Genomic DNA, 15,778 nt, shown 5'->3' with positions numbered 1-15,778 from the left:
TAATGAGCAGATTAATTTGTCTATATTTAAAGGGTGAATGTATTTTGAGCTCAAGTGTTGGATAGATTGAGACGACTTTCATGTATCTGAACGTTACTTTATCTTATGTATAGATTTCATTATAATTTACTTACTTGTTATTCGCGTATTAAGGGAACCAATATTTGTGAATTTGTGGTAATGAGTTTATCTAAAACTATGGAAGTACAACGTTCTATCTCCTGTTTACCTAGATTTTCAACTTTTCTTTTTATGTATAATTATAGACCAATTTAAAAAGAGCCTGTAACTTCTATTAACTTTTATATACTGTTTCCAAGTATACCAAAAACTTATTTTATAATAAGTCCCGTTTTGGAGAACCTTTTAGTTTCTAGCATAGCACACCTTAATTTTCATTTTTCACGTCGCTTCTCGTTCACCATTATGTGCATGACGTTTGTCGGCTTGTATATAGCGAGACGCGCTCGTTATTGATCTTTGACATCGAACAATTGACGATCCCTGTTTGATCTCTGTTATCCAAACCATTCTGTTTTCGTTGCTTCAGTAAATTGACCGTATCGACGGATCGATTATAACTTTCTGTAACTTGACACGTCTTCGCCTGATAAGTATTATGCAAACCTTATCTCGAATCGTTTTCCGTGTCCTCTCGTGTGGGGCTACACGTCATACGAACATAAATAGCGTTTAATCTGATAAGAGACGATACGGTTTGTATACAACGTTATATTTTCCTTTCCTCGACGCACGTTTCAAGTATTATGGTTTTTTGCACCAGCTTCCCACAAATTACGAGCACCAGCTTAAGTCGTAAAATTTGCACGTAGGTGACGATTATATCGAATCTTAGGTATAGGGCCAAATTACTTTCCTTAAGCTTATGCATTACAAGCTTAAAAATAGTTACCATTTGATTAAAAACGTCCTTAACTAAAGATCGTATGACTCCTCGTCATCTCTACCAATTTCAATTCACAACCATCTCAAGGAGAACAAAAATCAATCCACGACCTCGCAGCTACTCTTCAATTTTCGTGCTTAAATCTCAACCCAAATTACTCCAAAATTCGTCCAATTCTTCCCCTTTGATACAGAGAATCCTCGCGATCATAGATCCTCTAGATGTGCTTAGACGCTTCGAATGGACCCCTGAACCCACGTAGATAGTCGAATGCCCAGTTCGTCTGCGTCCACCTATCAGTCCATTCGATTTATTCACCAACAGTCTGCTTACTGCTTACAGCGTGAACGTGGTCCAGTGGAGCGAGGACCTGTACGAGAAACAGCTGATCGAGCGCACCATGGACGCCTGTCGGGGCCACGTGGACGTGGTGATCGACTTTGGCATCACGTCACGCAGTCTCCATCGCAGCATGCAATGCCTGAGCAAAGGTGGAGTGGTCTTCATCATCAAGGAGGTAGCGGATCGACTGATGCCAAAGTTCAGCCGACGAGCCGAAGAATGGCAGCAGAGCATAAAATCCGTCGAGCCTGGTACCCTCGAGCAACTTAGCGAGCTGGTCCAACTGGTGGCTTCCGGTGAAATCGAGCCACCACCGCACACTGTCTATCCTGCCGAGCAGGTCCTCGACGTCGTGCAGAAACTATGCCATTCGGAGATCCAGGGACGCGCGATTTTACGTTTCTACCCAGCGGATTAAGGGATTCCCTCGATTGGACCATTGGGTGCCGCGCGGATCGGTACGGCGAGACCTCGAACACGATTGGGGGAAGGATGAAAGCTCTGCTGGATTATCTAAGGTTGCCAGAAGATGCCAACGTCGAGTATTCGGCATAGACGGGTTTGAAGTTTCAGATTTTGCAAACGGGAGTAGTTCCCACGGATCGTTCTGTAGGAGCGTTAACGATTCGTGTCGGAAGGAACACGATCTTCTAGAAGGAGAGTGGACGATCGACGTAGACAATGCACGCGTATCACTGGGTATCTATCGATGATACAAACGCACCGCTGTGCTGTTCCCCGTACGCTGTCGATCATAGAGCACTTTCGCTGAATTCTTTCGGTTTTTTCAAAAGTTCACATGTTGGCGAGAACCGACGGTTTCTCGATGTCGTATTATCGTAAGGTAGTAAGAAGTATTAAAGAAACGATGATGTCATGTAAATCTCCCGGGTATCGCGGAGAAAGTTCTCGGTCGAACTCGATATAGCATCGCGGTCACGCGTGAGATTTACTTTTAACGTGGTTCTTTCGCTCGAGTTACTGGATTGCTTCGCTTAACGCATTGCGCGCAAATCTTAGCTGTAGAATTTCTACCGGTTGCATGTTACAAGGAAGTAGACTATACATGTACGCAAATTTTTAATTTATTTTAATTTAAACACAAAGTAATAACATTTAATATTTTTTTGAAACCCTTCAAGACGTAGAGGTATTTAGAATCTATCTTGATTTCTAACAGAACTGTTCCGATTAAATTGAAATTTGTGTCCTGTTTGATATAAAAGTGAACATACATATGGCAGTACACCGGTAAAGTCTACAAAGTAAAGATTCTATAATAATGTAAAACCGTCGCGCAACGTGTTAAGAACCACACATTTGTCAGGACCAGAATTTTAATGAACCCTTTCCATCTAGGATGGAACTGATCCTTTTTTCGAAGCAATCTCATAGTACAAAACATATTTCGAATTCATATACGCATTACAAAATCACATTGGGGTCTAAAGGATTTTACAAAAGGGTCCTTAAAATTTTGTTTTATTGATCCAACACGTGGAAGATGGAGTCTTGACGGCCCTTTCGGAGAATCCGTTACACGTGTTGCCAGCAGGTCCAAAAGAGTTAAGGGAACAACCATATTCTTCGACTAGATTTATAAACATGCTGGTTGAAAACGTTAGAGAGCTTAATTCAACTTGTAATGTAGCATTTTGGTCAGGTTCTAGGAGTTCGTATACGCTAAAAATCTTGTAACAACGCGGGACCTGCGTGCAATGAGTTAAGAGCCACCGATAGAGCCCGATTCAATTTACTGGACGTCGATGGAACCACGGGAGAGATTCTCGAACGAAAGGAGAAGCTTTCCTTTCCACGAGACACGTTCAATGCTCAAGTTTCTTGGTCGGATAACGTTTCTTTTTAATCATAGGACAAAACGATGAATTGACTTTTCTGCCAACAGTTTCACACGCAAAATTCATCGAAGGTACCTATGGGTACCTTTCACGTGGCTTATCCGATCGTTGAACAAGAGTTATCGTTTGATGATTCGTCGAGTTAACCCCTTGCGGTCTAGATTTACCAATTTCTGTACTACTTCTGGCGAGCCTCGCTCGACCTAGGACCGCAAAGGGTGTTGAGCCCGACGTGCTGATCTTAACGTTCACGTGGTAACGCGAAGATACCCAAGAAGGATAATTAATTGTAACGTTAAATATTTCATGTCAATTGAATGTTAATTACCGTTATAGTTTGATGTTTCTGAACGAAGATACTGGACTGGAATCGCGAGGTTATCGAGAAATGTTCGTGAGAGAGACGAGTTCCCTCGTCAGGATTGCAAACTCTCTGTATTTAAACAGTGTAAATCGTATAGAGAATGTATTTTGAACGCGTACTTAAAACGTACTCGACACGTATTTAGAAACAAGGACGAGGAACAATTGTTTCCCAATTTATTGGGCGTACAAGTATCATATCTGCCAACGGTTTCGCGAATGAAACCGTAACAATGCGATAAAAATACTGCTTTATAATTATTCGTGGTAGTCTGGTGAACTTAATTCGCGTTTACACGTACAGAGTGTTTCGTGTTCCGAGAAACTATCGAAGATATCGACTTCATTCCTCGTACAATCACATGGTACAGAGGAGGCTAACTTTAATTTAATTTCTGATTCTGTTTTGGTTATAATTCTATTTAGAACACACTTTAAACAAAGTTTAGGGGGCGCCCTCTTTTTTCTCTTTAACTGTAGCAAAGATGACATTGATATCTTCATTCGTTTAAGAAAGCTTGTAACACTTGACACGGGACAGCCTGTACGATTTAGTATTTATACGGAACGATTGTCGCATAATCGAAACGTGTAAGTGAATTGTTTACGTAAGGTCCATATTCGCGTCGGGGGCATTTCGTGAATTATCGTTAGACATCAGTATTCCTTTTTCACGTAGCTAAAGTTAGTATAAGTTTATGAATCGTTCGCGTGCTATGTACAAGTACGACTAATTAATCGCATCTCATCGCAGTTATTAAGTCGCTGTACTTCGAAAGACTGTTTTCTTTATTTAAGCGTATTTCTGCATCTCTTTCTTTTCATTATTATCGTAGTCCTAGGCGATAATTTAGAGGTGTAGACACACGTCGCCACGTTATTGTAACGACTGTTGATTGTGGCAGTAATTGTACTATGTTACGGTGATAATATAGCAAATACATTTTTTATTAAAAATAAAAATATGGTTCTGTGTATCATTATAATCCCCTACGCGATCTCAATGTTCTGCATGTTTGTCACATCGACTGAAAAACAGATATTTTTTGTTCTAATGCTTCGTAATCTACTGGTTTCAATCATAGTGCTTAAGTGAGTTAGACTTTAAACCGTGATTGGCTTGATTTCTCTCAATTAAGTGATCGTCCCTGATTGTCATGAAGTGTCACGATTGTCTTGATATCCACCAGTGCACTTCTTAACTAGAAATCATCGTTGATTCATGCAGGAAATCAAAATCACATTGGACACTTCGTGTAATGTCAAATAACGGTAGTCATACATATTCAGAATTCAGTTGAAGTAAACATCTTGTATTCGCTAAGATTTGTTATACAAAGGAGGCATCTTTTACAGGATATTTAGTAATAATAATCATTATATAGGATCGGTGCGATGACCCATTCGCTGCAGCCCTTCTTCACGAAAACAGGTCAACTTACAAGTCAATGGGTCAGTCTAATTTTAATTCTGCCTTCACATGTTAACCCTTAGAAGCCTGATTTTCCAAATTAAATTTTAAAAAATATCAATGTATTTATGATTTGAACAATTTTGACAGCTGACGTTTATTTTTTCAACTTTTGTTCAAAAGAACATTATGCAATGGTAACATACATACAGCCAAATATTAAAAACAAACCAATTGCAAGTGTACAATTCGATTTAAAAGTTCGGTATCAAATTTGAAACTTAGGGCATTTAAGGGTTAATTTCAGGCATTTTTATTACTGGTATTTTTACGTTGTAACACATGCAATGCCTCATTTTGTATTGGCAAATTTTTTTATCCACTTTTTCGAAAAATATTTCTATCCTTCAGATCTTTGACGCATTAATGCAAAGTTTAGAGTCTCCTTCATTTTAATTTTCAAACATTTACATATTTTCACCCATTTTCTTATAGTTGTAAGTTGTACATTTTAACGATTCTCATGTTAAAGTTAGATTCAAATTTATTATGATAAATTGTCATTGAAATTTTTTAACGATTACGTATTTGAAGGTAGGAAACGTGTAATTTCTTCATTAAATGTACAGATTTCGATACCTCCTATCTTGATCAGTAACGTTTAATATAAAGAAAAAGTTATATTTGCTTAAAGTTTTCATTATAAATAAGACGTTTCATGTGCTACAACCTCACACTGGTATTAACGCGTGCTGTTTTACCGGCCCGCTTGTTCGCTGGCTCGAGCCTCCTCGCTTACGCCTATGCTCTGAGCGCGCGCTCCTCGGACGCTGTGATTGGTCAGTGTTTTTCGTTAATAATTCAAAAACGAAGCCCCATCCGACATTTTTGCAAAGGAAATTGTTGTTCAGAATCGTCTCAGCTACCCCCCATTTCCGGCTCCTCCCCGACTTTTGGGACACCCTGTATAATATATCATGATGTATAATAATCATGATGCGAGCGATTTTTGAACGTGGAAGCAGTGATGCCAGCCGGACCGGATTTTTTTTAGATAGTATGGATCATTAGCAATATTCAAGAACCAATGTTGATACGATTTCGATTGAAATTAAATAGTTATAAACATTTTTCACCTAGTAATCGCCGAAAAATGTTTATAACTATTTAATTTCAATCGAAATCGTATCAACATTGGTTCTTGAATGTTGCTAATGATCTATACTATCTTCCACGAGTACCAATGTCTTTTATTCATTTGCAAAAAGTTAACAAACGATCGAGTAAAGCTGATATTTCTAACAATATAACTTGTAGTTAAAACTGAAATCCTTGATAATCATTCGATAGCAATGCGTGTGACAATTGGATATGTTCCTTTGTAAGACATAACTGGGCACAACTAATCAATATAAAAAGTTTTCCATAAGGATATTCAATTTATAGCTTAATAGAAAAGGACGTTCAACAAGCAGCATCTTCATCTTCTTTTTAAAAAGTTAAAGAAGTAATTCATCGACAAGTAATTCTTTTAGGAGAGTTAGAAGTTATTCATCGAAGTATGCATCATCTTTGTACACTCTTTCGATTTCTCGAAAAATCATACCAACGATAATGACGCATTCAAATAAAGTAAAAATAACTTCTGTCGTACCCGTTCAATTGTAGGGAATCGCAGTTAAACATTTGAACTCTACCGTGGATGATGTGATTTGTGCTTGCGTTAATAAGTATCATTGTGTTTTTTATCTTGTGCATACTGGTAACAGTTAAAACGACTCCCATACGTTAGTTTCTACTACTTTTATTTTATATTTTATACTAGAGAGTACTCATTTCATTCTAATTTTTAAGTGGTAGTTGAATGAATTGAGGATCAAGCCAATTTTTAATATTTAATATTATAATAATTGTATAAACACGAGATTATTTGTATATATCTTTATTTGGATTTTTATACAGTTTTCTAATTTATATAAATGTCACATGTATCTTTGCAGATACATTTATGTATATAAATTTAAAAAATACCATGTAGATTGTATTGAGATATTATTCACCAATTAAAAAATATATTTAAATAGTAACAATATATTTAAATTATAACAAAATTGCAAATACATTCACAGTGAAACATATTTGTATTATCACAGAAGTAATATATCTCTTTAGTAGACGAAGTTATATAATACATATTTTAATTACATCCAATGTACTCACATATAAATAAATAATTAGGAAATATGTTTAAGTCTGAAGCATGTAAGCATAAGTACTGTAAGCGGGAGACATTGTAATATGTTTAGGAAAAATTACAATTGATAAAATATTTTAATTTCAAATAATTCTACTAACTAATATTCAATGCTAATAAATATTTGGAATATTGATTAGACAAATTCATTATAATACAAGATTGTATGAATCAAGGCACTAATGATAGCAATATAATAGATTGAGGTACCAACATTACCAATATAATAGATTGAAACAATAACATTAGGAATATAATAGACGAAGAGGCTAATGCGCCAATATAAAGTTCCGTTTCTGATTTTATTGTTTTAGCCAGACGGTTCGCGTAAATAATTTTTAGGTACATAACCTTTATTACCATAACGATCTTCCATGAGCCACCACTCATCATTGCCTTTCTCATCGTGTGGTCTAACTAACCTTAAAGCCTGCCCTTTAACTATGGCCAATGTTCCGGGAGTATTTACAGAGAAATCGTATTCCGCGTAATAAAACTGAAAAAAATTGCAATTTAAAACTATGAAGCATCTTTTGACGATAACTTTATAATAAACGATATTGTCTACCTCATAATTTAGATTTTGATATTGTTGAACTCTAGGAATTTGCTCAATGTTGCCATAACAATGGGTTTCCTTTTTTACTTTCTCAGTGACACTGAGTTCAAGTAACTCTTGCAAATGCGACTGAGTTTCTTTTTCTTTTACAGGAGAATCCATGCAAATTAGATCGGGTGTGGGTGTATTATACAATTTGTTTGCGGTGATAATTTCATTAGATAATGGGACTTGCGGTACTTGTTGAAGTTGTAATACCTTTGATGGTAAAAATCCTTGCGCGACACCATTATCTACAAACCACCTACTCGCATCACCCATAGGATCTTGTTTCTTTATTACTGCAACAAGGGTTCCACGTGCTGCACCCATATCCAAAGATGAGGTGCTCACTACACTTTCTGTAACTATATATAACTTATCACTAGTATATTTATTTCTCAACGTGTTTCTTTGTTTTTCACTTTGTGGACACCATGTGGACTCAGCTTCTTCTATTCTTGGATTTGATCCAGCAAATGCAAAGCGCGTTATCTGATTCCACAATAAGCTATGATTAACTAGAAATGATTCTAAAATATCTTGAGATGATAGTTGAGTTGAAGTCTAGAAATATAAATCATATACAATTTAGTTATTTTCTTTTCAAACGCTTGCAAATATTAGTCATTACTCCATGCAAAATACCTCGCAAAGGGTTAAATAGTGTTTGGTAATTTTTCCGCATAAAAGTTTCCGAGCTTGAGCAAAAGCACTGATACAATTAACTAATACATTCGTTGCTGCATTAACCAAAATTGGCAATTCTTCTAACAGTTGTTGCGTTAATGCTTCGTAATTACTTTTCGCGGTTGCCAATTCATCCTGTACCTGTACAAATGTTAGAAAATTGAAATGTTTTAGAACTCATATACCTTTAAAAAAAAATAGTACAATATAACACTTACAATTTTTGATTCTTTATACTTCTCACTCTTAGAAATAGCCGCATCATAGTCAAGTAATTTGTCATGTCTTTTTGTTATTAACATTGCGGGTCCTTCTAATAACATCGCCAAAAAATTTATTGGTGCACTGACTCTGTCCTTTAAACATCCTTTTAGTTCTTGAATGAATTGTGACCAAATCGTAGATCGTATATCTCTAAGTCTCCTTGCTTCAACATTTGGTGTCCCTTGGTAGTATTGAATCAAGAAATCCGATATTACTTCTCCAGAAATAGCTTCGTCGCTTAAATATGTAAGACACTGGTCAACGTCTTTAGCTAATTGTAAAGTACATTTTTCCACAGATCGAAACTCTTTTTCAAGTTCTTCAAATTCTGAATCGACGGCAACGTTTGTTAATCCTAAACTAGCCGACAATCGTGTACTTAACCGCATAGACATCTTTGCTACGGAATGCATATTAAGTTTAGACATTTTGCTTATTAATGTATTGTCATTGTCCAAGTACTTGGTCACCAAATCTTTCCGACGCTTGTACTCGTTAATGTGACTAGCAACTGCCGTCATAGTCCTCCATGCTTCCTCGACTACAGACTTATCAGGATGGTTGTCTTCGGTACACTAAAAAACGGCTACATGATTTCAAAGAAGTTTACAATATACTGATTATTTATACGTAAACATTTGAGTATGCAAGTATTTATTGATTCATTGGAATGTTACACGTAAAAGGTCTGCATAATACTGACCTTTACCAATTCATATAAAATAAGAGGATACTTCAATATTCTTTGTACTGGTTTTATAAGGACAGAACTCATATCAAAGCAAGCTACTTGATACCGTAATGTTTCAATACCTTTGTTAAATACTTTCATTATTTCTTCATTACTTTCATACTGAAATTATAAAATATATACATAGAACACACAAAATATAAAATCCATAAGAAAAACATATGTATAATATATAACCTTCTTTAGTAAAGCTAAAGCAGCTTCGTGATTTCCGCAATATTTCACATAGACATTTTTTAATTTTTCGGACATCTTTATGAAGCAGGGACCAATCGTTTGTAATTCTTCGTCGCATCCTTTCATTGCTTTCAATATCATATCTAGCAATTCGTCGGCAACTTGAATAACATCAAAAATATTACCAAATAAGATAGCTACATCTATTCCCAGAGATTCGAGTGAGCTTGGATTATACAAGTTAAATGTTTCATAAGTTAATTTTAAATCGCGAACATACTCCTTTTCTGTAAGGACTAATTCTGATATAACATTTTGTCTTTGATCTGCCCTTTTTTGCTTAACATCTATATTATTGTTGCCAGCAACATCGATTTGTTGATTAACATTTTCAGAAGTTTCTGTATTTTCTGTTGCATCTTTCTGCAATGGAATTCTACCCGGAGCTGGAACGGGGGGCGCGGGTCTATGTGGTTCTGAAAGCCTTTTTGACTTTTGTTCTTCAGTCCTTACACAACTCGCTTCTTCGTGCCGTATTACAACGAAATCTTCCAACATGCTTTGCATAACATCCAATGATTCTACATGTAAAGAACTTAGGTATCCTCTCGGGCATAAACCAATTTTACCAGACTTATCTTCAACATTAACCCAATCTGAATTTACCATATCGATTACCGTAACTATGTCACCCTCAATAACATTCAAATCTCCATCCATTTGAGCTCTAAAGGTGTATTCCACTTTTGCTTGTGTTCCGGGCATCAATTCATCATATTCTGTGATACCTACATCTTGATTAAACATGTTTTGCTCACTGTTGTTTTCATTGCAGTCTACTATAATATTAACATAAGATATAGGAAAGATGCCTTTCCGATTGTCTATTGTACCTTCCATCCATTCTGAATCTATATGTTTAATGAGATGTACTATTTCCTTCTCTCCAAAACTAAGTTCATTTGGAAACTGACCACTGAATGGATATAAAGTTATAGCATATGGTTTAACATCATATGGTTTTACAAAATTACTATTTTTTATAGTATCTACCATTGGATCTGATGTAATTGATTTATATTGAGGAAATAAGTCATAATAATCTGGTGCTGGTTCTTCAGTAGAAGATTGAACAGTTGGTTCATCAACATTTATATATATCGTTTCATTGTAAGTAGCTGGTGAAGACAAGGAGCTATTTCCTACAGCAGAAGCTGTATCTATATTGTCATCTGTATCATCTATATAAGACACAAATCCTTCTGGGAATATTCCTTCTTTCCCACTTTCTGTTACTCCATGACACCAACCATCATTAAGAATTTCTGTGACTGTAACTATCTCTCCTTCTACCAAATCAAGTTCACCTTCGAGTTGTGCTTTTAGATTAGTTTTTATTCTAGCCCTTCTTTTAATAGTCTTTTTTTCAAAAGCTTTCTAAAGCAATACAAGATTTATTACTTCTGATTTCAAATAAATTCTTTTACCTCCAGACTAACCATTGCATACAAAGCATACCTTTAATAATTTAGAATCAAGTTGCCATGCATGAGTCAAAGGAAAAATACCCTTCTTGGAATCTATTTGTCCTAAATACCATCCAGATCCAACATCCTGTACTCCAATAATAATTTCACCTATTTCCATAAAATACAAGATGAAATAAATGTCCTAACTAAAAATAGATTTTAGTTTATAGACAATGGAACTAATTACCTTGATTAAAAGATAAATCTCCATCCTGCTGCCCTGGAAAAGCAGCAATTGAAACAAACAAAGTTTCCGAATCATGTAGTCGAGGGATTTCTACTTTGTGTAAATGACTCGAAGGAAATTTTCCTGACCTGCCACGAGATTCTCCGTAACACCAGTGTTTATCTATGACACTGTACACCTGTTCCAATTGTATAACGAATATAGCATAATTTTGTATTTATTCGAAATGAGGTTATACGAAAATGTTTACATAGCATATATGTGTAAGATTACCAAAAAGTATTCTCCTTTCTGTAAACTTAATTCACCGTCGACAGTTGTGAGAAAATCGGATAAAACTTTCGTCAATTGTCCCGGTTCCATTTTTTTACGCGATCAAATTAAATTTAACGTTTAATTTCGGGAAGTCGCAATTCGCAGTTTTGTGAAGACTGACTGACACCTTGTCAGTTTTGTGAAGCTGACTAGTCACGTGGCAAGAACCTCTATACTGCTCTATGTGTAATTAGGAATTACTAATTATATTATCATAACATACTGAATTAGTGAAATTGTCTGAAATATGTAATATAGAAACGACTAGAATTATTACATAATATTTCTCGTAGATTACTATCTATCAAGACGAATAGTGTTCGTCGTGTTTACTTTTTGTAATCGCTCACTTTTCTACAAATAAATTTATTTAATTACGACTGCAACGTCAAGTGAAGTTTCTAATTGTTGTCCCAGCGAATATTAACTATCACGATATAAAAAATTTTTTTATATAACATCAACGTTTTCGTTTAATACGCGATACAAGTGCAGCTTCTCATTTGAGGTTAAAGATCTAATTTGGGAGTTTGATATTTTTATATCAGTAATAATGTATCCCATGTTTATATAAGAATGTATCGATAGAAATGTAATAAACTTTGTTAGTTCGCAATATTTTCTTGTGAAAGTTACATTTAAATTACTACGCGATTAATAACCTTAAGGTTATGAAATCACATAGAGAATAATTTTTACATGGACGATCTATAATTTTGATTTACATCCAAAAATAAGACTAAATAATCTATTTAAAGATGCAGTGCTTGAAGAAATTTATTTATGTTGTACAAAATAAGTCTCGATATTATAATAGAATAAACCCAATATTTAGAAAAAGAGAATGTGCTGTATTAAAGTTTGTTCATCGATTTCAACATGATTCTAATGTAGAAATAGAAGGATATGGAGAAGATGAAGAAGAGAAAGATATTTACAGGAATATGTCGCAAGAATATTTAGGGATAGCTAGTGGTGGGCATAAAGTGTTTATTATACAGCCATATATAAAGTGGGGTCATGACAAGAAAACGAACACTACACCTACATTACAATTGGAGGAGGCAGTAGCACTTATTAAAACGTTACCCAATTGGTCTATAGCCGAGACAAGACTTGTACCTCTACTAAGTTTGAAGAGGAAACAATTAGTTGGTTCTGGAACTCTTGAAACTTTGAAAAGGGATATTCACCGTGTAAATGCCACAGCAATGTTTGTTAGTACAAATTTACTGAAGTTTGTACAAATGGCTGAATTACAGGCAGCCTTACAGGTACCAGTTTATGATCGCTATTCTATAGTTATCCATATTTTTCGTGAACACGCAAAGACTCCAGAAGCAAAATTGCAAGTGGCTCTAGCTGAAATACCATATATAAAGAAGAAAATGATGGAGTTAACTACTAATTATGGTGGACGGATAAATATAACTGAAAAATGTAAATTAATGCTTGAAAAAAGAGAAAAAAGGATACGAAATGCCCTTCATAAGTTAAGAGATCATAGAAAACTGATAAAAAATCAAAGAGAAAAATATGGCTTTCCAAGTATTGCTGTAGTTGGTTATACAAATGCTGGAAAAACATGTTTGATAAAAGCATTAACAGGAGACGCATCAATGCAACCGGAAAATAAATTATTTGCTACTTTAGACACAACAGTTCATCAAGGATTTCTTTTCAATACTTTAAAAGTATTATATGTCGATACTATTGGGTTTATTCAAGATGTACCAGAAACTTTAATAGAACCATTTAAAGTAACTTTAGAAGATGCTATAAATGCAGTATGTTAACTGTTTTACTTGACAATTATTTAAAAATATTTAAATGCTGTAACTTAATTTCCTTAACCTTTTGTAGGATATTATAATTCATGTGTTCGACATAAGTCACCCTGATGTCAAAGCACAAGTTCAACACATTCAGGAAACAATAAAACCTATGATAGGTGAAAATAAATTAGTAATTAACGTTGCCAATAAATGTGACGTTATTGGAAAGGATACAAATGAGAGAGTGGAAATACCAGAAGATGCATTTGTTGTCTCTGCCACTGCATTAACCGGCATCGATCTATTACGATTAAAAGTAGAAAAAGAAATTATATCTGCTGCTAATCTAATATCAAAACGTGTTAGACTAGAAGCCGGTAGCAATATCGTATCATGGTTTTACAAGGAAGCAACAGTTACATCTGTCGAGACCGACCCTGAAAATCCACAGTATCTAGTAATGGATGTAATTATGTCACAGGGTGCATTTCATAGATTGAAGAAGTTATCCAAACAATAAAAGATTTCCTTCAGTATATTTTTAAGAGATTTTTAATTTTACGAGTCGCTCCGAACACGTGTTACGCACGTGTTCTCTTACAGTCGTCACTTCGGAGTACCAGATGTAGGACTATCGGAAACTTTAACCGAGGTATACGTTAGTGGAATGTACTTTTACAAGTATCGAACGAATGTAATGTTTACGTAAAAAGAAGTTTACCATCCATACTACGACTACTACTACTACTACTACTACTACTACTACTACTATTTGTATTTTTTTTAATAAAAATGAGTATAGGTATCGTTATATATTTATTAGTTTTATTCAAATACATTGAAATTGATTGAAAATATTCTATATAAGTTTCTCTCAGAACTTATTGAAACCACGTAAAGATAAAAGTTTGAAGGATGTTGTATGCAAGTGTCCATGCTCCATAGTGCTGCGCATTCCAGTATAAATCGGTCTGTGACGTGATGCGTGGGCCGCGGAGGATGCGGTTTCGCATTATCGGGAGAGTAGAATTCAAGCACAGTGGATGGCACGTTGAAAAAGAGAGATACGAAAATCCGACGAAGGGTAAACGAGATAAGGAAGTTCGTTACACTCGGCTCGGTCTGGCCAAATGCGGTTTGATATACGAGCCTCGATTGTTGAGAAAGGCGGTAGCAGAAAATCGGGGCAATTACGTACGCGCGTGTGGCAGCCGCTAAATCAACCTCTGGAATTTAATGAACAATCGATCTGTCGGTTCCTGGATTGTTCTTTTCCGAATGTGAGTACGACGGCGGTTACCTTCGGGCGTTTATTAAGAGCGGAGTTTATTTGTCTTATCTCTCTCTCTCTCTCTCTTTCTCTCTCTTGGTGAGCGCAAGAACGATCATCCGCCGCAAGAAACTTCGCGGCGAGGGTGCCGGCGACGTGATGTATAATTCATAGACCCGCTGGTTCATGCATATATAGATATATATAAAGCGTCTTGAGGAATTAATCGCGGCGTCGTGTAGAAGAGTTTCGACGTGGCGTCCTTCGGTGAGGAATTAATGAAGGATTGATATCACGATTATGGCCCTCCCTATGGGAAGGGTCCGGCGTGCCAAGAGCCGATCGACAACGAGCAAACGGCCCACGATAATTAATTACGAGCGTGACGTCGCTTTAACGTCGTTAATTTTCATTATCTCGATTGGAATTTGCTTGTAGCGCACCGTGTACCGCTTTCGGGCTAGCTAATTTCGCGCCTCGTCTCGGCCTCACCGCGGAAAAGGCATTAATAATTCCGGCTGTCCTTGCAAAATTTGTCATCCACCCAGTCGGCCAAGCCGCGTTAGGTAACGTTAATGTTGGTCCACGCACACCAGACGCTCTCTCCTCTTCCCTATGCTTTCACGGATAGAAGGATCCCGGCAATGCACTTTGCGTGTTGTCTGGATTATTAAAGCGAACCAAGTGAAATCTAATTATCGCGGTGCCACTCCTGGCACTGCCCCTAGCCGAACGACTAATTTCCACCGCTTTCCTACTGTTTACCGAGACAACAAAGCAACAACTTTACATTCCCGCCGCTCCCAACCTGTGGGACGACTCTAATCTCTGTAATCTTCGCGCGTCTACGTATTAGATGTACGATTGTCTGCACTTTTTCCTCGTTGTTCTCGCAAGTTGCGCTCGCCTTTGTTTCTATGCATTGAACTAGAGGTTTTTCTTTTACTTTTCTATATATTAAAGATTGTATCTCCCTGGAAATACATGGAATTTAAACTCCACGAGTAGGAAGGTCTACGAGGCTGGTGTGGCCGTTAGAATTAGAGAAAGGAAGTGGGGAGTGAAGGTGTCAAGGTCGCTTCGAGG

The 15,778-nt window shown here is 36.2% G+C and overlaps 3 protein-coding genes across 5 annotated transcripts in view; 2 read left to right on the top strand and 1 right to left on the bottom strand.

Moving 5' to 3' along the window:
• LOC128884640 (quinone oxidoreductase) overlaps positions 1 to 4,434 on the top strand; it is a 28,456-nt gene extending 24,022 nt beyond the window's left edge. For 2 of the 3 annotated variants that reach the window (XM_054138163.1, XM_054138161.1), the window contains exon 3: positions 1,232 to 4,434. In XM_054138163.1, the coding sequence (XP_053994138.1) occupies positions 1,232 to 1,667 (436 nt within the window). In that variant the 3' untranslated portion in view covers positions 1,668 to 4,434. The remainder of the gene's footprint in view (positions 1 to 1,231) is intronic. The other variant, XM_054138162.1, reaches the window with a different exon arrangement.
• Positions 4,435 to 6,821: 2,387 nt separating this feature from the next.
• On the bottom strand, positions 6,822 to 11,746 carry LOC128874046 (dynamin-binding protein-like). The gene is made up of 9 exons (XM_054118299.1): positions 11,606 to 11,746; positions 11,333 to 11,510; positions 11,135 to 11,253; positions 9,617 to 11,053; positions 9,392 to 9,541; positions 8,643 to 9,263; positions 8,383 to 8,565; positions 7,705 to 8,301; positions 6,822 to 7,632 (listed from the first exon to the last, which is right to left on the bottom strand). The coding sequence occupies exons 1-9, from the start codon at positions 11,693 to 11,695 to the stop codon at positions 7,447 to 7,449; spliced, it is 3,561 nt and encodes a 1,186-aa protein (XP_053974274.1). The 5' UTR covers positions 11,696 to 11,746; the 3' UTR covers positions 6,822 to 7,446.
• A 649-nt stretch (positions 11,747 to 12,395) lies between these two features.
• LOC128874066 (putative GTP-binding protein 6) lies at positions 12,396 to 14,243 on the top strand. The gene is made up of 2 exons (XM_054118343.1): positions 12,396 to 13,434; positions 13,511 to 14,243. Exons 1-2 carry the CDS (start codon positions 12,406 to 12,408, stop codon positions 13,940 to 13,942), a joined length of 1,461 nt encoding a protein of 486 aa, XP_053974318.1. The 5' UTR covers positions 12,396 to 12,405; the 3' UTR covers positions 13,943 to 14,243.
• The last annotated feature ends 1,535 nt before the right edge of the window (positions 14,244 to 15,778 follow it).

The sequence above is a fragment of the Hylaeus volcanicus genome, chromosome 1 (genome assembly GCF_026283585.1).
Source record: "Hylaeus volcanicus isolate JK05 chromosome 1, UHH_iyHylVolc1.0_haploid, whole genome shotgun sequence".
Taxonomy (NCBI): domain Eukaryota; kingdom Metazoa; phylum Arthropoda; class Insecta; order Hymenoptera; family Colletidae; genus Hylaeus; species Hylaeus volcanicus.
The sequence above is the reverse complement of the archived record's forward strand: the minus strand, read 5'-3'. Positions and strand labels throughout refer to the sequence as shown.

Bases quoted from the DNA above. Each gene is read 5' to 3' on its own strand.
- LOC128874046 (XM_054118299.1), bottom strand. From the start codon at position 11,695: ATGGAACCGGGACAATTGACGAAAGTTTTATCCGATTTTCTCACAACT. The intron at 11,054-11,134 runs GTATGCTTTGTA...GTATTGCTTTAG, and splicing joins TTGATTCTAAATTATTAAAG to AAAGCTTTTGAAAAAAAGAC. The intron at 9,264-9,391 runs GTCAGTATTATG...GCCGTTTTTTAG, and splicing joins TTTTATATGAATTGGTAAAG to TGTACCGAAGACAACCATCC.
- LOC128874066 (XM_054118343.1), top strand. From the start codon at position 12,406: ATGCAGTGCTTGAAGAAATTTATTTATGTTGTACAAAATAAGTCTCGA. The intron at 13,435-13,510 runs GTATGTTAACTG...AACCTTTTGTAG, and splicing joins TAGAAGATGCTATAAATGCA to GATATTATAATTCATGTGTT.